General features: G+C 40.4%; 1 protein-coding gene and 1 long non-coding RNA gene across 2 annotated transcripts; one reads left to right on the forward strand and one right to left on the reverse strand.

Annotated features, from left to right (window-relative positions):
• Positions 1-331: 331 nt before the first annotated feature.
• On the forward strand, positions 332-3,251 carry LOC143302916 (homeobox protein E60; the record flags this gene model as incomplete). Its single annotated transcript, XM_076619983.1, has 1 exon — positions 332-3,251. A coding segment is annotated over one exon (414 nt), but the record flags the coding sequence as incomplete, so codon positions are not given.
• A 547-nt stretch (positions 3,252-3,798) lies between these two features.
• On the reverse strand, positions 3,799-10,775 carry LOC117164640 (uncharacterized). Its single transcript, XR_013058786.1, has 4 exons — positions 10,570-10,775; positions 9,903-10,053; positions 5,244-7,899; positions 3,799-5,170 (listed from the first exon to the last, which is right to left on the reverse strand). It is a non-coding gene; the product is annotated as an uncharacterized LOC117164640 (long non-coding RNA).
• Positions 10,776-25,795: the final 15,020 nt, after the last annotated feature.

A 25,795-nucleotide genomic window follows, 5' to 3' on the forward strand; every position in this document is an offset into this window, starting at 1 on the left:
TAGACTCATATTTTAGGGTACATTGCACTCTCATTAATAATGAAAATTTCTACGACCTATGTTCATGATTGTACAAGAGAATATGTACTTATTAATGCATTTTCCTTTTAAAAATTATTCAAATTTGAAGGAAGAAATGTTTAATTTACAAAGAAGACGCGAACCAATTTCCACCACTGGTCGACACCTGGTTAAAAGATGATACATAAATACATTCTCTAATCGTTAAACAAAAACTTAACTTATCTTAGCTTCTTAGATTTATATTAAATTATAATACTGTTATATTAACATTTCTTTCTTATACATTTAAATCTCCTAACCGCAATAATCCCAATTCTTCAGCCACTTCGACAGATATCAGCTGACGATAGGATCCTACCGTGTTGCAGGTCCACGAACGAGGAGGGTGAAGAGGTCGGACGGCCGTGGCAATGGCGGCACACCCGAGGAAAAGCGTCCGCGGACCGCGTTCAGTGGCGAACAATTGGCCAGGCTGAAGAGGGAGTTCGCGGAGAATCGATACCTGACCGAACGAAGGAGGCAACAACTCTCGAGGGATTTGGGTTTGAACGAGGCGCAGATCAAGATCTGGTTTCAGAACAAGAGGGCGAAGATCAAGAAGGCCAGTGGCCAGAAGAATCCTCTCGCCCTTCAGCTGATGGCCCAGGGTCTTTACAATCATTCGACGGTGCCTCTAACGAAAGAGGAAGAGGAACAAGCGGCGGAACTCCAAGCGAAATGACGACAATAGGATCGATCGAATAATTGAAGCTAAACTTATCGACGAGCTCGTTCGACGTTTCGAGATCTTGTAAGAACTCTCATTTCTCGCGTCGAATGTCGATCGCGAGAGAATGAAAACGTGTCGTTGATAACATATCTGGTGAACCGTGAAAACGGGAGTGGTTGTATGAATGCGTTAGTCTTAGATAATTTAACGTTCCTCCCGTAAATTTTGTACGAAAGATCGTCATCGAGACCACAGCCACTTGCGCTCCAAAGATTGTACATCTACATTCTATTATCGATTTCCTGAAATTCGAAAATGATTGCATAGTCAAATTAAGATTAACTTAGTCGGTTGCCTTTGTTTCTTCTATGTTTAAAAATTCGGATATTTATTTCGTGGAAAAAAAATTCAAAGCCACCGACTGAATATTTAAGCGACTGCTGAACGAATTTTTGTAATTCGTTGTCTTAGAGCTTCCCATTTAACTTGAGACCGATAAAACCGCGATGCGACGTATCCTGCGACAGGAAAGCTCATGAGTTACCGGCGTTATGAATCGAATGATGGTGGTCGTGCGCGCGGCGATCGCAACGATAGCTATCATTCAACATCGTTTGTAAGGGAGGAATTAGCACGTACGTTCCTATATCACGAATAAAAATGTCGTATTTAGAACCAGGGGAATGAACGGAGTAATCGATCGATCGTCGTGATTACACGCGAATCGTGTAAATCATGGTGAAATGGGTTGTACAGTGCCATTTGTACAGTTTTCTCGCGAACACAGTAGATCGGAAAAAAAAACGAATAGAAGTCATCGTTCTCTGATAAAGGAACCAGTATTCGAGGGAGAGACAAAGAGAGAATGAAGATACTTTAACCAAGGACAAGTGTGACAAGTTTGTATGAGAGGAAGTTTGCATGAGAATGAGAGTGAAAATGTAAAGTCCTAGTTTCGTTTTGTTAATTTATTGTAAAAATGTAAGATATCGTACGATTGCGACGTGCAATAGAAAACATTATACATATATGTATGTATGAAGAGGAGTAAATAGAAACAACGTATATGTATAGGTATATATATATAAATATACATATATATACGTATATGTATATATAAAAAAGATTGATATAAATTGTCGTGTAAATAAAGTGCAACTTAGCGAGAACGTCGTCTCGATAGACTGTTTAAAAATAACTTAGTTATTTATTTACCTATGCTAATACGGAAGGCTCGATACAATATCGGGCACTTATACCTTGTAAGAATTATTTAAAGATCGAATTAAATATTCCCACTATCATGAGCCACGTATCAACGTATACTTGTTCTATCTTCAACATCCATCCTGTTCCTTTGCTCCTAGATAATTCCTTGATTGTATGGTTTAGTCGCCGGTCAGGATAAACCTTATTCAAACGTTTGTACAAATACACCGACGATGCTGCAGACTGATAAATAGTCGATTAAATAATTACGCGGCACCAATGAACCGAATTATCCAAGTAATTAACGGCGGTTCCGTTTCTAATAAGCGAATAAGATACGGCCCTTTTTTACAAGATCAAAGGCTTCGACTTTGCATGAGATAGCAATATACTGAAACTTGGAATTTGATGTTTGCTTATAGATACGGGGCATATTAAACTTAAAAATTCTTTTCAAGAACTGAATTACACTAGGCTAAAGACAAAACTAACAATTGTACTTTAAACGTACTCCGATAGATGATGTCAACATTAAAGTTCAACAATTCACTAGTTTCCTCAGCAGTCAATCTACTGTCTCAAAATTAGGTCCCATTGAAGAGTTAAGTTGCATTAAAATCCTCGTTGTAAACCATCAAGAATCGACCCTGGTCAAAATTTAATTTCGGAACAGTATTTCATAAAAATTGTATACTCCAAGTTTACATATCTGTGTATATTGAAATAACATTTCAGTTTTGTAATAAGTGGTATCAATGATTATTAATCAAAGATACAAACGTCGAGTCAATATTGTATAGAGTTCCTAATAATATAATTATAATTCTACAAAGTTCCAACTATTTACTTAAGTAAACTATGATAAATAAAAGGAAATTAAAGTATTTCCGTTCATAAATGGGAAAGGAAACTGAAAATCCACCTTAATGAGGAAAAAATAAGAAAAGAAATGAAAGAGAGCAAACAATCTCGATGAACAATCCAATTAAAAGATCTCTAAAGAAGAAACGAGAGACAAGGTGATCGCGATCTCAAGACATTAACGCGGCGGAATCGATCGATGCTGTGAAAGCGGTACTAGACGCGAGCTAATTAACACCGGGAACGGAATCAATCGAGCCAGATGTTTATCGAAATTTATCGGCGCGACACTGGCGAACCGGTGGGTAGGCGAGAGAGAAAGACAGTGGCGAGAGGCGATCGGTGTCGGGATAAAAGGTTTCGGGGCGGGTCGATTCACATTCAGCATTTGGCGCATGCTTCCACCCTCGAGTCGTATTTCAGGCCCGTGCAAACCCTATGAAAAGCCCCTCCTGCCGGCGTGATATCGATTGATTTACAGTCGAAAGGTGGCCATCGTTGATATCAAACCAGCCACGCCTACGTTTATACCGTGAACGCGATATGCGTGTGTTGCACGGTGAGTGGTGTCGGTTAACGCACTTTATACATCATTTAACCTCCGCTAGCGTTGTTCCAACCTCCCTTGTTACGTCTCTCCCACGAATCGTTCAAAAGATAGGTCGTAGACGATCCTTACAAGTATGAGAAACTCGCGACGTTTGTACGAATTTGTCCCTGAAAATTGAAAATTCATAGTAGAGTCGAAGCTTTTAAGTCAACTTACCGATGAAAAGTTGAAATCATGTTGAAGTTAGATAGCCATTGTTAGGGTCGGAAATAAGAAGATCGAAGATAGAGTTCGTCGACGTTGGAGAATAAATAATTTCATTGGTTTCTTCGTGTATTGGTGTGCCCATTTTTCTTTTTCGATAATGGAGCCCAAAGGTTGTCGGCCAAGGATCGTCCAGGATGTCCGAAGGATCAGCCTCGCTTTCGGAAACGTACCTGGTAAGTAATAGACGACGTTAACGTACCGATGCCGACGTCGTGATGACTAATAAGCGACAATTATTTCTTTTTACAAGAACTGATGGTCGGAGACGGACAGAAGTTGAGTACCTGAACCATCCCGTAATATTTCATCAGTTGAATTTAAACGATATCTCGTGAACATCAAACGTAGGCTCAACTCCATCGATTCTCATAAATTCGATTACTTACACGTACATTCTGAAATAAGGCATTGTAATTAAACTTGACAACCTTAAAGTGAGTGTAAATCATAATATGCAATAACAAATATTTCGTGCAGTATGTCCTTCGCATGCGACGTATACGTAAAAATAAATATTTGGCCCTGTTTGTAATGCGATACGTCACTTGTAAGTCATGGAAATATTCGATGCTCGGCGCCTAGTAACGCTTGACTCCAAAATATATTGTCGATTGCTCGGAATCGGGAAGAAAGGCCGGCAACCGATACGTCCCTGTCAGATTATAATCGCGCCACTTGACAGACTCGCGCTTCTGTCTGTCCGGCAGGCGTACATGGCCCAAGTCGAGACTACTTATGGGTGAAGCGAGCCGCGAAGCCACACAAACGGTTCTTGGTGGCTCCTTTGTCCCGGAATCTTTACAAATGAGATACAACCAGGGAGAAAAGTCAGAGGCACGTGAGGAGGCAGCAAACATTAACCCTGTGACCGACCCGTTCGACATTCCTGAGCAACCGTGTGCGCCTTCTGTAACGCGGCGGGGACAGGAACCAGCCTTGGGAGCTTCGAGCCTCGAAATTATGCATCCGTCTCGAGAACCGTCAGCATACCGTGATTCATTTCACGTTGACGTATACTCCGCCACTTTGGAATAGTCGATGAAACGAATAGGGATTAGATGTTGACCGTAGATGCTGGTGTTACCGATTGAAACGTCGATGATGCGCGTTAAACAGATGCGGCTGGAATAATCCCTGAATCGTTGGGAAACAAATGGTTTCCGTTTCACGGGAGTCGCACGATTTGATCCTCGTGAAAGACAATTCTGTTTCGTTGTTTCAACGTATGCGTGTTTCCCTTTTATGCATGCAACACGCTGCATATTACCTGGTTCGCTCGAACTGTTTAGAAAAAGAACCAGATGCAAATTCGTCGGAGATTACCGGTCAGTTTGGTTCGGCCTCTGTTTACATACGAGATCAGTCCAATAGAACGAGCCGATCAGGAGGCAGTGGTATCGGTTTATCTTGCGTCATAAATCGCAGGCAAATCGCGCGTGGGCCATGGGACTCAATAAAGTAATGCGGAAGGGAATTATTGAGCCTGTTAATCAGCCGTAAATAACGTCCTAGAATTCTCTAGTTGCGCGCCTCGGACACCAGATAAGCACCTAGAGAAACGGAAAAAAGTGAAAATGGTTTATAGATAAGGGGACGCGCGCTATCAATCGACGTTGCACTTACCGTGCTTGCATACCTCTCGACGCGTTCTTGGCGTACCATTGATATATTCGGACGGCAGCTCGCAGCTTTCGTCTGATCGTATCTTAATTGCATGATTTTTCACAAGATTGTAGGTATTTATTGGTTTATTCCGCTTTTCGTTTTTCTTCGTTATCCTCTTGTCTCTTTATCAGTGTATTATATTCACGATCATTTCTTTTGTTGTTATTTTGTGGAAGTTGTACATAAAAGATGGTGTCTAATCTCTAACTCCGTTTCGAAAATTTGTTTGTTTCTCTAAGTTCCCCAATTTTTTTCTATATATTCAAAAAGCTTAATCCTTCGATTTGTTCCATTATTGAAATCGCCACCCGATAGGGTGGTGCGGCGGGTCAGCTACGCAGGATTAAGAGAAGGATAATAATTCGTGGCGACCGTGAGAGATCGGTAGACCGAGATCTTCAAGGATGATCGTCGTTAGTGAACGGAGCATTAGTCGTACGGTAGCCGATGCCGATGGATACGCTCCACCGTCAGTGGGGAGCCAACGTGGAAAGCAGCGTCGGGAGATCTGATGGTGACGGGTATTAAAATTAATGGTCAACCGTGCACGCTGACGTGTCACCTTATACCTCCATGCGTCATTTTGATTGACCAATAAATTATCTCGTGGAAGGTCTCGCGCGTGCTTGACCATCGCTGTTCTCGCGGTTCTTTGCTCATTCAAGTAAAAGTCTGACCGTTGTGTAATTTGTTGGTCGTTTCACGCGGTGAAACGAAGGCATACTTTTACGAGCTTGAGGAGTCGATAAGAATCTTCGTAGAAATTTCAAATAAACATCAAGGTATCTCTTAGTACATGAAAGATGTACATAGACATTTTACTGAAAATTTACTGAAAATCACGAAATTAAACCGAAGGGTGGATTACACAAACACATCAGTACTTGATTGTTATATGCACATCAGAATATAACTTAAAAGTAGAATTATGAATATTAAAGCTAGGTATGGTAGTAAGTTAGGGTTACTTGTGTCAATATCTTCAACATCTTAAAATTTAATTTTTAATTTTGCATGGAATAATCAAATGAAACGTGATTAATCTTGGATATAATAAGGAAAGAATGAGAAAATATCATATATGCTTATGCATGAGAAAATGATTCAAATAACCCTATGGTAGCCCTATTTGAATTAACAAGGATATATCACGTCAGTTAAAAAGAGCCAAATAATGTGTTTTCAAATGTAAGTCGTACAAATTGTTGGTAAACAAAATAATTTGGCGAATTACTTAGCTTGACTCAAATATCTCTCCCTTACCCTATAGCAAGAGAATCAATGTGCAGGTTCAATAATAATCTCGTGGCGACACGACGGTTCATTCGTCGCATGTATCGAAACAAACGGACAGCAGTTTTGCTTGTGACAGAGTAACAATAACGAACTCTCTGTCTCGTGAATTTCCCCGAAACAGCTTGAAGCAGGCTTTAATGGCTTAATCCGCATGTTCCGGCAACTCGATGTGTGGGCCAGCGGGTCGATGGTCCCCTTTGAAATTTTCTTTTGCTGCTGGTCCCCATGGAAGGCGCGTTACCGGCCACCGATGGGACAAAACTCGAGAGCGCTGCCTTGTTTTTAGTCGCACCACAGGCCAAATGACCGGGACGCGGCACTCTCATGCATGAATGCAACGTCAGCTGCCATCCCGGGATATAGCGAACTCTTCATTAACCGTGCAAGGGGTTACGGAGAACGAAACGTCGTCTTCGCTCGTGAAATGGTTCCCTGATCCTTAATATTGCTACTACGTCTGCCGCCAGTAAATCTGAATTTTAATTGGACCGCGATAACATATGGGTGATGAAAGCCATGATGTATCCGAGAGTAATAAGAAAGGTTGTCATCTTCTGGATAAATCTGTAGTTGTACGTTTTTATCGTCATTTGAACTTCAATGTTCAACCTGAAAAAAAGAAATTCAATTGAAAATATGAACAATTTAACGATTTCTTAAGACGAACACTTACAGTAAGTGATATCACATGACATATTTCACAAACATATTTACGAACAGTATGCAAGAAAGATGACAAATAGACAACGAACTGTTCATATATTGTTTGCAAGTATTCAAATTCAAGTGAAAAAGTATTAAGGTGACAGCACTAAGAGACACACTTTCGTATTACGTCTACAGATTTCCTCTTATGAAATCGGGTCCAATCTATTCTAAACCATCGTTACTATCGATCGACACGATGCTCAGTGTGAATAGAGAAAGATACTGGTAAGACGATTCCGGACTGTCGACGATCCAATCCCCGATTCGGTGACTTTAACGAAAATTAAGTGAGATAGGTCCAGACGGGCCAATGCTTTTTGACAGCGGTCAAACTCTCTGCGGGGATCATAGGATCGGTCGACCGGTATTTAGTTTCCTAGTGTCATGTCCACCTTTACGCATCCGCGCCTCTCGACAAGTCCGAACTCCAAACATGTCTGGCCGTGGATACTCTCGCGCGTCACAGCTCTATTCGACAATCAGAACCAGTTTTAAAACCTAAGCCACGCCAACTTTTATGGATTATAGAGAGGTCGACCAGGGAAATTATAAGGAGCTGTCTTGTTTTCCAGTTAGTTCCAATTCTTCCTTAGTTCCAATAGTTCCAATTCTGAAATAGTTTCGTTTTCATTAGCTTGTTTAATTTCATTAGTTTGCAGATAAATTGGAGTACAGTTACTTTGCAGCTGCACTAATCAAAAAATCACAATTTGAAATCCAGTTCTATTTGAATTCGTCGAAGTCAAATTGTAACTGGAATTTATATAAAAAAGATTCATTAATTCCCCGCCTCCCATTACCTATTTCATTAATTCATTTAAATAAATATCGATAAGATAAATGAAGTTCTACTGTATTCCAATCTTTAATAATAGACAATTTAAAATATCTAAGAGAAGATCCTCTTAAAGCGTATGCAAAAGTTTTCTTCGGGTTGCACGGAGCAGGTTCGCCGTTCTAATGAACCGCAGTTTCGGTCTGTTATTCGTGATCTCGATAGAAATCTGGACGGTTGTGCAAAAATTCGTGTTAGATCGAGGAACGACGAGAAACGAGAAGGAATTCCCGAATCCGTGGTAGCCTATAGGTGGATGAGTCACCACCTTCGGGATCGAGCGTAGAAGGTAAAGAGCCGCGGCGAGCAAGAGAGGAGAAACGAGAGAAAAACGAACATGAGAGGAGCTGAAGAGAACCTTCAAGTGGTGGGGACATCGTGGTAGAGTGGTGGTACCGGTTGGAAAGAGTGGAAAGGGAGAGGTGGGATTCGAACCCCGGGACCACACACGACGCTCCACGCGTCTGCGACTCGGTTACATTGCTTAATTGTAAACGGCCCAGTGGTTCTCAAGTTCTTCTCTCAGTTTATACATTTTAACTCTTCTCAAGTTATTTTAAGATAGAAATTCTAATTTCTTTGCGATTAGTACGTTCGTTGCTACATGCACTGCTCTTCAAACACTGTCTAATTGGACAGCAATTTCTATATCGTTACCGTTACAATTTCTGCGAAATAAATTCAAGAAATAGAATAGAAATTCTAATTCCTTTACTGCGTACTAAATGTTCCGTTCTTTACAACATTAATTAGTTTTGGAACAATTTTTATATCATTATCAATAAAATTTTAACGTCGAAGAATTATAATAAAGTACCAAAAAAGTTATGTTTTTGTTCATTTTGAAACTAAAGAACCAACAATTATGTCTGTAATAAAATACTAGAAATTACAAGATAGAAGGTAAACCCCTTTAATGAATACAAATTAACGAGGAAATTTCAATTCATTCAAGAAAAGAAGAAGTCATCAGTAAATGGCCATTCGTAGCATTTGTTAATCAGAGTTGTAGCAGGTGTTTATGAAGATTTTAATCATATTCGATGGAGAAGAATTCGAGGAGGGCTCGCGTCAGAAGTATTCGGGCAATGATAACGAACAAGAGTTCAGAAGCCTGATTTCTTATCTGCAACATCGTTAATGCCATCGATTGTTCCCTTGCGGCGCGGCGGTTCCAACTAATTAAAACCAGAGTCTCATCGAGTCTTCTTCGTTCTCCTCTTTTACCTCGTGGCTTCCGCCGGTCGAGTTGTGACCTCTCCCTTTCCTCTACTTTTCGGCATTCCTCAAACATTATTCCATCCTTCTTTCTTGGATGTCTAGTGTCCGCTTAATAGGCTTACATAACGTTACTAAAAAAGGCCTCGGCAAAATTCATTTTACTTTAATGCGTGCACGGAATAACGTATCTATTTACTTAAATCCCACTTGGGATATGCATGATTCGTTTAAACGATTTAATTGCTGAATAGTCCTTAACCCATAGAGGCTATCGTCGATAATAATTACGGTAATTTTATCGTAAGCAAAATTTCAGTCCGTACATACCTTTTTATTTTACAAATCGATGAAATCAAACTAATGCAATTGTATTATTATTTAGTATTAGATGAAAAGTAGGAAAATTATTGCATGCAACAATTACAAGTAGCATTCCGATTATACGCTTATAGGACGATAATATTAAACTAAAATTTACATGGCGTAAAATTTAAGGATTTGTTTTATGGTCCTTTAAAAATAATGCAAAAATATAATATATAATCTTTGATACATACGTAGAACGTTTTTGTAAACGTGGAAGAAAGGACAGGCAACAGAAGATTTCTTCAAATCCCCTTCAAAGTCCCTTGAGGAACCTCTGAAATCCCATCAGCGATGCTGTCAAAGATTCCCAAGTGATTTTCGACTTCTTTTGTTAAATCTTGCCTGAAACATTTCGAATAATACCATTAGATATGATATTTTATTCGATTCTTAAAATCGAAGTCAAATCATATCCTTGTGTTGTAATATAAACGTCGTTATAGCATCGACAACTACATCAACGTTTCATTTATAACAATATTTTACAAAATTACATGTGTGATAAATGTGATCAACTATATAGCATTCACATTTGAGACGAAATTTAAATATATTTTGCAATTTACTGTTGTTTATGTTATCTTGTCATAATAAATTAATTTATAGAAATAAATCATTTATCTCTTGAGAATTGAATATTTATATTGGATAGTGAAATTGAGAAATTAATAAAAAATGAAGTTGATGAGTGTGGCGTCTAAGAGACACATTCACGGCGATATTCTTATTAATGGTTATGTGTATTAGTCGATGTAAGAAGAAATAGCAAACTATTATTATTATTAAGTTGCTAGTCGTTATTGGTTATATGTCTTATCTGATATAGAAAGAAATTATGAAGTAAAATGAGTCACATACTTGTTGTTTGTATGTTTAGATCTCCAATCAATTGGTTATGTCGATTTCGCTAGCGTCGTGAATTCTGTGTTGTTGACCAACCGACATGATTCTCCGCAGCGTAGTAAATTTTCCTCGACTGCCGCCGCCTCGAGCATAAAAAATAACTCCAACAAATTTCTGAAATCACCTGCGACAAATAATAATTAAACTGTCAGACTCTTAAATAATTTTGAGCAATTAAGAAATTTACGCACACTCTCGACGTTTACCACCTGACAGACGTTCTGCGCATCCTTCTGCGCATCCTTCTGCGCAATTAACGTTCCAAAACGCGTCCTCAATCAAATTACCTAGACTTTTGCCTGAAATACAGTGTACTCGTATATCGATGTGTTTGTTACGTGAAGTCAACAATAGTGGACTCGCGAGATGACGATACCCAATCAAACGAAAAAGTATAACACGATACACCATATTAAAGTTTACTCCCATCTCGCAGTAATATCATTACAATCTGCATCGTTTATTACCCGTTAATATAAAATATGGTCTACTAGTAAGTATATAATATTGTAGTAGATACTTCTTAACGATTCATATATCAATATGTTTATTTTCATGAAGTGATATCAAACACGTGAACACTAACGAAAGATATAACGCTATAGATCGCGTAAGCATCTTCGATATTCATTTTTACAATTGTCATTGTCTCGGTTTACGTGAAGACAATGCTATCGATCTCGTGAAGTAACCCGGTTAATAGTGAAAAATATAATACAATAGATCGCGTTAACATCTTCGATATTTATTGTTGTAACTGTCAGTATGTTCTTTTACGTAAAGTGACAATACCGGGAAAATAATATAACACGATAAAGTGCATTAACATCTTCGATATTCACTTTGCAACTCTCGCGATAATATCGTTGCGATTCGACCAATAGTGATTCGCATCGTCCGTCATATGTACGTCACAAGATACGGTCTGCTCATATATTAGTGTGTTCGTTCCTTCAGTAATATCGAAGTGAATAATATCAATAATAACCTGTGAACTGATAATACGTTAAACGAAATGTATAACACACTAGGTCGGATTAGCATCTTCAATATTCTCAATACCCTTTCTTCAATATTTTACAATATATCTACTATGCATTTACTGTATTATTCTTTTCGATCTCATGACAATATCTATGCGATTCGACTAATCGTGACTGACACGATTATCATACGTCGATAACAACGTCACACAGTGCATACAATGCGGCGTTGCGATCAATTAAAATAGCACCAAAAAGAAAACGCGCGTAATAAGCGAATTCGATGAAAGTGCAAAGTTGTGTTATTAAATCGAGGAGAACTATGCCTTGGAGATTAACGCTAGCCATGGATTATGGATTCGTCACGCAGTCAACGGTGAGTGCTCTTTTACAACCTCCTGTTTATTGTTTACAATTTTCTTGACAGTCCGCGAGATAAATGTCCGCCAAAGGGGCCAGGAAACCAACGCAGTAAATATGGCGTGCGTGCATTTTCACGTGCTTTCGGTACAGTTATAGCAACGTTTCGCTTTCGTTCTTAATTTACGGTTTACGATCGTTTACGATATAGTGCATCGAAAAAATGTTCGCTGTTTGAACTTTTGAGTAGATGATAATTCTTTTTGACGTTTTGAAGACAAGAAAATGACGCTATCGTTTTTTCAAAGTAAGGAATGTATATAATATAACATATATAAGACATATTGAACGTGTAGATCCTTCTCCTTTCACTGCAACATATTCAAAGAAATTTCTGTCATCTTGTCCTTCAATTCATGTTTTTTATGAAAAAAGTTCTTAGTCACGACTCGGGCCACTTTCTAGGTTTGTCTCTGACCCTACAAATTATAGCTGTCCATTTATCGACACCTACACGTTCGTGTATTCAGTTTGTCTAGACGCGAACAAAATTTTGAAGCGGTCCGCCATTTTTGATAAAATGGAGCATTGTAGGGCTTGTATCAAAGAGTACAAAAGACTCACTAGTACTTTTTAACAACCAATTCCACTAGAAACAACTACACACATATTTAAAATAGAAAGTATTACTAAAATAAGATAGTTAATGCTTCCACAGCTTTAACCCATAGACAAGATAATAAATTCACCAGTACCTGTTAAAAATGGACTTCCACTAAAAAAGCATTTAAACAATATACTTGTCTCCAATTGAGCCATATTATCAGAATAAAATTCTTAATGTTCCCAGAATTTCAGCTCTTCAAAAATATAAGAAATTTGCCAGTATTGTTAACGATAAATTTCTACTATGAATAAATGAGTAATATTATTTGACTCGAAATGAATCATATTACTGAATCAAGATTCTTAATGTACTCACAGTTTCTATCCTTTAAAAAAGTAACAAATTTACCAGTATTTCTGAAGAATCGAGTTTCGGTAAAAAAAAAGAACCAGTTATAAAATATACTTGACTTCAATTGAACCATTCTACTAAAACAGAATTCTCAACGTATTTACAGTCTCAATCTTCACATTTAAACAATTTATACTACCTTGACACGATTAGTCATTAACCTAATTAGTATCATTCAAAGCTCCAAGTCATCAGAATCAAAATACTGTATGTATCTATATTTCAAAGAATCTAAACTAACCGTAACAAGAGCAGGCCAACTACGAAGGCGAGTAGTGAAACGAGAGACGTAAGCGCCGGCGCCCTGACCGTCAGGTTTCGTCGACGCAGATTCGTCGTTAGGATCGACGGGCGTATCGAAGCCGGCGCGGCGCGGCGCGGTCTGATATCAGCCACGGCGAATGTCTTCGGGGTGGCTAGTAAGTCGCGTGTGACGGGAGGGCCACCCATGTAGCTGTTGTTCGCTCGCATCTATCATGGAGCCACCTTCTTTTCTCGGCAGCTTAAGCCCCAATAAAAGCCCCCGGTTCGGCCTGTGTCTCCGGATCGAGCAAAAAATCGACCATTATCTCGCGAGTTTCTCGACCGGAGCCACCGATGGATCCGAGTTACTCGGCGACCTATCCGTTTCGATTCACCCATCGTGATTCACTTCTCCTAATATCATTCGGCCCGACGATTTTTCTTCCTAGCGTTTATCGTGCTTTCCGTTCTTCCGCGTCCCACATTCTTGTTAAATTCCAACATCGTACAGCCAGAAACGGACCTCATTTAATCCTAACCAGTGATACGTACATTTTATGGCTTGTGATTTAATGTCTGATGAAGTATCAGGCGCTTATTTAGTAAGACAGTATGGGACGTAATCATTCCCAGTTTTAGCATGATGGAACAAGACGCTCGTTTAATGGACGTACTAATAGAGCAAAAGATAATTGTTTACCGAGTAACCAAAGACGAAGAAAAAAACACACACGCATATACTGGTCCTTGGAGAGTTAATCGTCCAAGCACAGAAGATTCGTAATTACCTGCGATACGTTTGGACTCAAGGCTGAGTTACATACGGTTTCGTACGATTCTCAATTACCTTTGAAACTCGCGATCCCTCTTCAGATGGCGGATTAACGATGCACGCTAATCGCAAGCAGGTGTTTCCATCGTGGATACTTAGAAGTCTTGTGCATACCGTGGATCTCTTCGAAAAAGGAATCGTCGTACTTTTTGCTCTCGGTGGTGATCGTTACACTAGCGATATCGTTTCCGTTGGTGTCGAGATCGAACGGTAGCATCGGGGTTAATTAGCGCGGTTCGCGATACACATGCACGCGATCGTGTATATACAGACACATTCGAGTGAAGGAGAACGCTCGTTAACCCAGATTTTCGCGATATACTATATATAGAGTGTCCCTGTGAAATGATTATTTCGATCGGGAATTGCGACTTCACGCTTCGATTTCGCACCGACCGCGACGCCGACTTTCATCCAGCCGCCTTCTTTTCATGGCGACCACTGGCTCGTGGTGTTTCTTGCTTTTGGAGTTGGAATAGCTCGAAGTTCATCACTTTTATGGTTATTTTAGAATGTTTTGTCGATGTTCGAGGCAATCGTGCGATAAAATTCTTCGCTCCAGTTGCCACTGTATACGAGCCGTGTTAGCGCTTCACATCAACAGAGATTGAGTTATAAAACACAAGAAAAGGACAGATAATGGATACTGCATGATTCATGATTCATCTTAATTTTGTATCAATAACCGTTGACAAAATTTCCTTACAGACAAAATTATTTATTCAGAAGAGAAGCTATTCACAATATACCTACAACCTCGAATTAACTAAATGAAGAATGCTTCCCACAATCGTACAGATCTAAACCCAACAAACTGCCCACATTCATTTTCTCCGCAACCATTCTCTAATCAACAATCGCAACAACGTGTTCCGCAAGTTACATTCAAGGTTACCGAACGCATCCTTTGAACACCCAAGTCGGTTTCTCGGGGATCGTCGATCGCAATCTATCGATACCCGTAATCGATTCCATAGTATCTGGAGCCTAGTGTGCGCCGGATCGTCCTATCGTCCGTTCCTCCGTTCATCGCTTAATTATTACGGGCGTGCACATAGTATACGGCTGCGATAGCGCATAACCGGCGATTTGCGCCGCCGGAATTTATCACCTCCGTAATTGGCAATCGTTTATCCGCACAGAACCAGTACCACCGGCGTCGGTATCCGCGGATTATCATCGAACACCGCGCACGTCCGACCCGGGCCGCCCGCCCTCTCCGAGTACCTCCAATTCGGATCGTTAATTCGCCAGGCATTTACATTTTCAATTACCCTTCTTCTCCTATGTGCCGAGCCGCGGCACGAAACACACGGGTCGGCTGCTCGCTTGCGAGATCCATTCCGTCGAAAATGATTACCGCCCTCTTCGACCATCTTTTTAACCCTTAACACTTTGACTGCCACGTTGGTCGTATATGACCAGCCACGGTTTCCCCTGTGACGTCACGGTGGTCATTGGTGATCGGAGCGCTTGAACTTCTTACAATTGTAAAAATTGTATGAAAATTGACAGTTAGGACATTTTCAATATAACCGATAAATAGAAGATACTTTGAAATAAAAAGTGACCCATTGGACAATTAAACGTTTTTATTAGAATATCAATAAAAGAGAAATGAGAACCTTGCATCTAACGGTGCACTGTGTTAAAACACTTTAAACATAAATGTGGCTCATTAATACAATCTGGACAATAGGTGGTCACCTTTTTGGTCCGATTCTTAGCTATTTTTGATCCTGACTGTTTAACATTTTTTTTATAGCACTCTGCAAAATTTTCGTGCCAGGTACGCTTGCTCTTCTTTCTTCTGCATTTCGTGTCGCAATCTTTGTCGAACAAGTATATTTGACGGCTCTGATGAATGGCACTGTGTAAGGTGCATTGCGAGTGCCATTCTAAACTCTGATACCTTGATTTCTGTGTTTGTTGCTTGTTTATAGAGTATCATCGCGTTTGAAATTAATGTATTTAACAATAACTCTAAAGCTAATTTTATATACCACTTGAGGATTCTTCTATGTGGCGTAGAATATGCTATCATTCGACCCGATGAATCTACAGCACATTTTCCTCTGTTGTGATCTACCACTACCATTGGTTTATCACAAACATAACTTTTTTTGCGGACCTCTACGATCTCAGCCGAATGTTTCGTCGAAATCATAAAAATGTCACGCTTGTCTCTCCGCCTTACTATTATATGTAGAATGAGCAAATACCGTTTACTAATATCCTCTACACCTTTCAACAATATATTCTGGACGTTTTGCTTACGGCGAAATAACGAGTGCGAATGGTTTGTTGAAATAAACGAAGCCTTGTTGTAATATGTCGCTATCAACTGTTACCAAGGCACCACGGTGGTCACCCGTGACCACCAATAAGATAATCGGTCCATTGGGGAAGAATGTGTCTTACATCATCAATTTATTATTACTTTGCCATTATATGCTTTGAATAATAAAAATACTCTCGTGGCGTCCTGAGCGAAACATGTGATTTCGGCGTGGCAGTCAAAGCGTGTTAACGCTCCAAGTGTGTCTCTCAAGTACCACCAATGTAATATTACTTCTGAGACGAATAAAGATTGTTTCGGATAACTGTAATATTATTATTTATACGTCATTGTAGCATTTACAATCTGACACTTAAAAATTTGCACGTCGAAGTATGATGAGAATAAGTTGGAGTTGCCAGTCGATATTCACAATTAAAAATCGCAGTGTTAAGGGTTAACTTACCCGCTACGAAAAAGGGGTGAAAATCTGGTGCGATATGTTTTAAATAGGATAAATATATCTTAAATGGTTGAATACGATTTCATTGGCAACAAGACATTTTACTTTTTAGAAGATCAACAGTTTCGCATTTATGAACAAGATGTTTGAATCATACAGTTAATCTATTCGCTATGAAAAAAGGGATGAAAGCTTGTCATATACTTTAAACACGAATGTATGGGATTTTTTATTAGGCAAAAAGAATTTAGTTTCTTATGGCGTTAACATTTTGGTACTTGTGGATGAGATATTTGAGTCATGTAGAAATTCATCAGCTCAGTTACGATAAATTATAATAATATTAATCAACTTTATAGATAATTTAGTTGATCGCTATGAACAGAATATCTCACGTGTTCTCAGTTAATCTTTTCAATGTGGTGTCCGAGAGTTTAACATTAAAAGCAGAGCTATTTAAAGGAGAATATTGAAGTGATTTGATTCAATTGACTAGGATTGAACGGTAGAGTGATCAAGTGGAAATGAATCTCATCGCAAAGATGAAACTTCATCTCGATAAAGCATAAAGACTTAAAACTTGCACGATATTGGATTCCTAGAAAACTGAATTAGGTTCCTCGATAGTCAAATGCAGATCCTGTGAAATTATCTCGGAATTGAATTTTCATATTTTGCAAAATCCTCGACCGTCATTAATTCGTTTGGCAAAGGAGGTACGAAATCGATTTCTCGTCTACCGAAATCCTCGTTTCAAGATCTTTGCCAATGATAAAGTGCATCGTTCTTCCCGTGGGGCATTTCACGATGTTGGGTCTGATCGGTCGATGTATATGAAAATTTATTAACGTCCATTTTCTGTTTAATTACCCGCATGTGGCATGCACTGCCAAGACGTTCTTACGAACCCGACATGTTCTCCTCTGAGTATTCGGCATCGTTAAAGTTATTGGGCGGACAGAACTCATGTTTGACACGGCAACGTCTTATTCGCCGCGTCTTCGTCGATTATCGATTCGCAATGGCGAAGGGAACCGCGAGAATTTGATTAGATCCATCGTCAGTGATTTGCTTCTGCCTCGAGCTTTCGATAAATTCAGTTCGGTTTTCAAGTTCTGCTTCAAGAACTGGAATATTACATATCTATCATTACACTAACCAGTCGGCAATCAAACTGAGTGACTTCATTTTTGAAAAATTTGTCAATTTTAGTATCAGTTCGTAGAATCACAGCATACGATCAACACTTGACTTCTCAGAAATCAAACGATTTATCTTGATGGAGTTGATCAATTCGACTTCTACTTGACTCGTATATTGCTTTAAGACCGGTTATTTTATCTTATAAAGCGTATATAATGCACTGGCTCAACGAAACTTATCACAGTCTCAAGGTGCTACCATTCCATTACGAACAATTACTTCCGAGCTGTTTATGTATTTAGCGAATTGTAACGGGGTGATTACATTCCTCGCGCCTAATCGTCGCGTATGAAGATCCGAATAGTCGCATTTGCAAGTCAAATAAACGCAGCTGAGCACGTTTTCTATCGTATTTACGACGATCGCCGTTTATGACCGCCATTAATGTTCCACATCCAGTCGCATCTTCGACTCTCAAACATTGACGACCTTGGATTTTAAGATACGTTCGAGATACGCCCGATAGAAAACTGGCGATTGAGTCGTTGGCGAGGAAAAGTATCATGTACCTGATCGGCGAGTTTCAATAAAAACGCAGAATCCTTCCACGCAGCTACGTAGAATCGGCTCGTTTAGGTGAATCGTTTGGTCGGATAATGCGCAGGTCGCGGAATTTTCTCGTCGCTGCGGAGTCGACCACGGACAACGACGAAAGAAGACGCAAAAGAACGACGAAGATGAACATTCCGATAAGTTTCTTTCGTGGCTCGCCGCCCGACATTCCAAAGACCCGCGGTCGGACACTTTCTTAATCGTAGCCCGTTCGTTTGCATGGAAACAATTCGGCTACCGACTTAGGTGACTCGAGTGACATTCCCTCCAGCTAGGAAGGAAGAAAGAGAAGCGGCAGTGATCCATGGGACCCCATGAGTTCCACGGGTTACAGGCGGCCCTGTGTGCACGTATACAGAGCCGCATATATGCGGGCCTTGGCACGGGGCCCAGTTGGGTGGTCCCATTCCGCTGACGCGTTCACAACACCCATCTCTCGCTATTATACCCCTTGGTGGCTCCCTTACTAAGGACCTTATTAAATATTGCTACACGCGAAATCTCATTCCATTACTGCCTCCCCTCCCCCTCCAACTGCCAAGCGGTGAGATTTGAATACCGGAATGCGCCGCTCTTTCCTACCACTCGTTAGATCCGCGTGAGAATTTTTGGCCTCCCTCGATCTCCTTCTCTTTACTTCCATTTAATCTCCGTATCTCTCTCTTTATTCTCTTGTACTTTTTCCTTTTGTCGTCGTCGATCATTTCGTGCGATCGTATCGTGTGCCCTCCGATGTTTGCGATTTAAAGAGACTAACTAACGCGGTACTTTACACCAAGTTTTGTGTAGCGTAGCAAAAAGAATTTAACCGCTTCGTATCTGTTAGGATTCTCCGTATTTCTTGTTCCAGTAATGAGAATTTTAATCAAGATCGAAACGATCGATTATTTTTTAGTATATCAATGAATTTGCCAGTTGTTCTTCCACTTGATACAAAATTAATTTCTTCCTCTTGAAAGTGTCGTTGTGCGATCGTCTCGTGTACGAAAAAAGCGAACATCACTGGTCGAGGAGGGATTGGTTGGGGATCCAACGCCATGTTTCCCGGCGGTCGGCAGGAATTAGACGGTTGGCATTTCTTTCAAGGCGCCGCACGTTATCGCGCACGTGTACGAGCCTTAAGTACTGCCGATTACGGGTAATAAAAGCGTTCGAGTGTCATCCGGGGAACGTACGGCAGTTCCCGCGCGAAACGACCGCAAGAAACCAGCCGCGAAAACTCGGTGCGCCTCTCGTTTCATCGTCGTCCTCGTTGTTTTCATCGTCGTCGTCGTCCGGCGTCGAGTACACGCATTACGCGATTCGAGTTCTTTTAGTTGGCCGCAGGTCAACGTGAGCTGACCGTTGGCTTCACGGTGGCCCCGATTCGCCTTCCGCGAAACCATTTTCATGATCGGAACGACACACGCGTATTTTCGTGCTCGGCGAACCAATCGCGCTTGCAGTTCGTATCTCAGTCGCTTTTTCGAATTTTCACTGTCCTTCTTCATGAGTCGTCGAGTCAGTCCAAATCTCGTTTGAATTATGATTCTGAAGTGGTTAAGGCGTTACGGATTAGGTTAGGGTTAGGATAGTGTTACGGATTCCCAGTTTAAAACGTCTTATAATTCCGAAGGTAATGGTATTTGGATTCACGTTTATTCACACTTTGTTTATTATTCCCACGAATGATATGCTACTGATGTTTCACACCAACTTTCTGAAACACCCGCTGCAAAACCTATAGAGAATCTCAGAAATTGTAACCTGTCAAAACCTCCAACCAGTCTCCTGGACTGAAAATACAATATTCCAGCTGATTAATGACAAAGTTCACAGTGTATACGACTGTTCTTCCCTTGATAAGAAGAGCACCCCGGGTCTATGTATTTGAGATCGTGTCCCGGCATCGGTGACTCTGTAATGGGGTTAGATACGGTGGCCGCGTTGGCTAGGTTTCGCGCTGGGCGCTATCGTGACTCAGCAACCATCGCGATAGATCATCCCGTCGGTCCCATAAACAATAACTTACACTTCACCGATCTGTAAAGCGCGGTCAACACCCCCTCCTTCTCTCTATCCCTCCCCCTTTGTGTTTTACCTCCCCTATCGTGGCCAAGCCGCCCCCGCGATTTCTCAAGGTACACGCAACGTCTCGGCCAATTTTATTCCTCTTCTCTCTTCCAGAGAGAAGAAGAAAACTCTGTTGCTGCAGTACGGGCCCAGTGATAAGTGACTGACTTTCTGTATCTCGAAGGATCGCTATGTATTACGGGCTTCCACGAACATTTGTTCAGGAAGCACTCCGTAGGCATTCTGCCGCGACCACGTATGATTTATCTATCAAAGAAATTGATTTTCTCTGCTCGGCGTGCTTTTTTCCTGCGATTTATCGCGCCGCCGCGAGAAGAATACACCAGCCGCGCTCTCTTGATTTCTCGATGAAAATTCGAAGTACACTCCGCCAGGTATCTATCATCGAGGGGGTTACGTCGGCCGGAGGGGTGTGATAAATGATTGTGACCCCGCGAGCCGCGATTACGATGACCGACCGTCCTTCCACAAAACGATGATTCGTATACTCTTCTAGTCTTATTATTCCATCGAGGAGATTTAGCCCGTGAACCCTGGTCTGTCTGTACGCGATACAATTATACGTTTCGTTATTTTATTCTTTGTTAAAAAAGGAAGAATAAAAGAAAAAATGAAAGTGAATCGTCGAATAGCTAGTTGGTCGTTTATGTACATCGAACAGGAATTTACACCGGAGGGAACAGCGCGTTTGCATACGACACCAAAGCGATTCGACATCGTACACGTGGATACTATTCACAATGAATTCCCGCGATCCGTTGCTAATTATAAGCACGACAGTGCAATCAGGAACAAAGAGCTCCTTGCCCTTGCCTCTCGCGGATCTTCTCGTTACTTTCTGCTCGCTAAGAGACGCGCGTATAACCAAGTGCTCGAGCGTGTACACACGTACATGCAGAATGACTTACGAGCCTTAGACTCGGTTCCTATACCGCCTTATAACTCAGAAACCGGCGATAAATCTGATTCACCGGGCTCCTTTTTACCTCCCCTCCATTTCCCCTTTTCTTCTCTCTGTCTCTCTTTATCTTTCAATTCGACCCTCTTCGTCGAGCCAAGTCTCCTCTGTCTCTCGGTTCTTTCTCTCTAGACCGCGCGAAAATAATAATCGCCATAAATTATCGGCGGAAATCGCGCTGGTTTTGCACGACCTCCTCGATGCACGCTCGCTTCGCTCGCAAACGCACCAGGCGATGCGCTTTCCGACGTATTAAACCCCTCTTGTGAAACGTCACCGAACGAGCTTTAATGGTTTCGCTACAACGTTCTCTTTGAGGACGCGTTGATTGTTGCACGCTCAGCGATCGCCGCCCCGACGACGAGCAAGCGCGCGCCATCGCGACGACACGCTTCGCCGAGAGCGATTTATTGTCTTGAACCGGCCGGTAAATATAAACGTTTTGCTCCGCCGATAGTACCAGGCCATTGGAAATACACTGGTCGAATTCCGAATAGAAAATTGTTTAGACGTTCGACATAGGTGTAACAGAGGATTTCCGACCGTTGTTTAAATGAAACGATGAACGTTGTTAAAGGTTGGAGTTCATTTGCCAGACAAACTATCGCCAGTTTCTTTAGAAAGCATTTATGCAATTAAGTAAGGGTGAATACTTGTCTTTTGTTTGATATTTATTCCTGATATGTCATTCCTCTTATGTGGACGCGATGAATGTGTGGTTCGACAGAACATAGGAAATTATCGGATGATTCTTAAAATAGTGAATAAAACTAGCAGTTGTTACATATTTGTTATATTCCTTTTCTGAAATGCACCTACTTGCCTAATTCTAAATTGTTACTACTCGACAAATGTCTACACTAAAGCTGAAAATATAATAATGTTTTTCTTTATATTTTTTGACTCAAAGTATTATATGCTAGACCATATTACATTCACTTACAATTGCTCTAAATAAACGATACTACTGATTTGATCATTTTTATAAATTAGAAATTATCGACAATTTAATTGTCGACCCATCGTGTCTTGTTCGTTTATCGTATCATTAAAGATTATTACGTCGACTTCATTGTTGAGTAATATTTACGAGCTCCGTTTATAACAGCTAACGAACTATAAATAGTCGTCGTAACTTCCTGTGTCTTCAAGGCTCGATTGCTGTATAATAGCAAAAGAGAACTACGAATCTGAATTGTCATTGTTAAAAATTGAAAATTAAGAGCTAAATTTTTACCTTGAACCTTGGTTAGAAAAATGTGGACACAGATGGGAATCCAGCTGTGAGTCGAAATAAAAAGAACAGGAATTTCAAACAAACGTGTTACTCGCTATCGACTGTTCGTAGAAAGTACGATGTCCGTAAAATTCAAATAGTCGAATACCAAATTCTATTCTGCATGGAACATATTTAACCGATTATCTCCGCGTCCGACGTTTTTACGACTTCTTATGGAAATTTCTACGCCTTTCGTTCACACTTCCTCCTAATTTTACGACAGCTAGGTGTCGATTATGTTGATTCTAATGTTGATTCTAAATCAATAAAATAACAGAACGAAAACATATTTCTGGTAAATTAAAAGCTAACGTTTAGAAGGTGAAAATTCTTTCAGGACCGAAATTCTTTTAGTCCGGAAAAAATGATCTTCTATTAATTATTAATAGAAACATGTCTCTTCGTGTTTAGTAAAGAAGATGTAACGCATTAAAATTTGAAAATAAATTTGCCGAGGATACGTACGTTTATCGTGCAGTTAATCAATAACTAACTCTGTTGTTTCGTTTGGATCATTTTCAATTGAATCGTATCTTACGATAAAAAAAATGTTTTTAAAAATTAGAATTAAAAATTACAGTTACAGATCCTTTTTCGGTAGAAATTAAAGCGAGAAAGAGACATAAAATATTCGAAGACCACAGCAAAATTAAATATCGAGTCGACCGGAAACCACGTTCCGATTTACATTTCGATTCTATATACATTTATTGAATTATGTAGGTGCCATTTTCTTCCACAACGTTTCTCCATCGTTCGCGCAACTTGAATATTCCATTCTTCCAGAACCTCTCAGGTTTTTCGACGAAGAACCTTTCAATATGATCTTTCACGTCGATCAAATTCCTTAAAAATCGGAACGAATTGTAGCGGCACATGAGTCACATCGAGAGCGACTCGTATTGTTGTGTTGTTGTTTTGCCTTTGGACATTGACACCGTCTTGACGTACAAAACGTGACGATAAACAAACTCCGGGCAAAACAATATCGCCGCTACGTGCAACCATCAATCGAAGTTGAATTTAACCCCTTAACTTACGATTTACGTTTGAGAATTTTGGGCCGAAAACGTAAACAAGTTATTATATATTACCATATATATTATATTTAGCCCGAACATCGTACTATGCCCGTAGCTGTAGGTTAAGGTGTTAAACTTTTCGGTACTCCCCCGACCAGCATAAATAAACAAACACGATCGTTAAGACAATCATTTAGTATGGAGCATTTTTATAGTGAATTAATATCGAGCGAACGTAAACATTACTTCGTATACGTCTATCGAGCAACACTGAGCGAACGACGACTAACTCTGTACTGCAAATAATTTTAAATACATTTGACTACACCAAGTATCAACTCGTCTCGTCACTATATACACCAACACGTTTAATCGTACTCCACAGAACTCTGCGGGCGAACCAATACAACGTTACGTAGGATACGAGTGTGGAAGGGTTAAAAATTTATTATAAATTATTTTACTAAATTAGTATGCAAATAGAATTCCAAAACAATGTACGAAATCCACTTCGCGGTTTACGATTATTTTGACGATATATAAGTGTGAGGGTGGAAGAATTACCCTCGAGGGGTAGCATATTGTTTGGTGACCTCAAGATGAGTCCACGCGAACCCCAGCTCCAACAAATCCCGACAAATGGCCGGAAAAGTAAGTGTTATATCGTGATCCAACGTTATCGGTCTGTTTCACTGGTAACAGTCGGTTCGGGGGAAGGTGAACTGCCGTTGGAAGGTCGGATTCTGCGGATGAAATGCTTTCTATCCCTTGCGATTGTACATGGGTGCTGAGAAGGGTCGCACCCTCCACTGTTAACACCGACCAGGGAGAAATGTTTGATTAAATAACCGCATCGATGAATAGAAACTAGCGATGAAGTGCATGACTTGTGCTTTCGAGGGGGTGCATTGCAATGAGCGATTCTAAGGGGAAGATACTTCCAAACATTTTATTCCGTTCAGGTCGTTCACATAAAAGACAGAAGACTGTTCTGTGTTTATTTCTCTTTGGTTAATTTAAACGTAGAAGTAGGAAGAAAAAGTTTTACATCATGACGTTGATTGCTTTTAAAACGTAGAGCTTCCTCTGACACGAGCATCTTTGCTCCCTAAGATGATTCGACTTTGCCGCTTTTTCATTAACTGCCTTAAGAACCCCTTGACGTGAAACGAGGGTGGCTAATCTTCAGATTCCAACGACGTAAGTTTACTCGGTGTTCCGTGGAACATTCAAAACAATTTTCATTATACACAACACATCGTACAAAATTTCATGCCCTATTTTTCTTTCTCGGTTATTAAATTCTACTCAATGATATACAAATCCCGTTTAAGTATACGACGAATGACAGTCGTGGCTCGACTCCCATAATCCAAAGCGATTGAACGATGAGATCAGTTAATCAAAATTGTTGTTTACCCAATGGAAACCGAAAACTATCAGGTGTCAAATTCGGTGAAAGCGTGCGCGTTGTCACTCACGAATGATCGTTAATTATGCGGCAATGATTCGTCGGAGGCAGCCACGAAAACGTTGTTAATTTGCATTCATCGACAATGTGGCATAGTGGCAGTGTTAGCAAGAAAGTACCGCAAAATAAAATTGCATCCCAGCCCCTAGCTAGCGGCGGGCCAACATTTAACTTTAGTAACTCGCGCAAGCAGTTTTTACGAGCGGTACGTGTCTATTAGTCTCATTACCAGCCCTTCGCAACAGACCTCGCTGGCGCGGACAACCCTCTTGGGGCGGAAAACGACGCCACCCGTTTTATCGCAGGTTGTTACGCTCCACCCTCTACACGAAGCGCGAATAACTAAGCCGAGGAAGCAGCTTTTGTCCACTCCTTTCCCTGCACCTATTCATTGCGATCTAGAATCCATCCAATCTAGCGGTTAGAATGATTATCGAGGTCGCGTT

This window comes from Bombus vancouverensis, chromosome 7 (assembly GCF_051014615.1).
Source record: "Bombus vancouverensis nearcticus chromosome 7, iyBomVanc1_principal, whole genome shotgun sequence".
Taxonomy (NCBI): domain Eukaryota; kingdom Metazoa; phylum Arthropoda; class Insecta; order Hymenoptera; family Apidae; genus Bombus; species Bombus vancouverensis.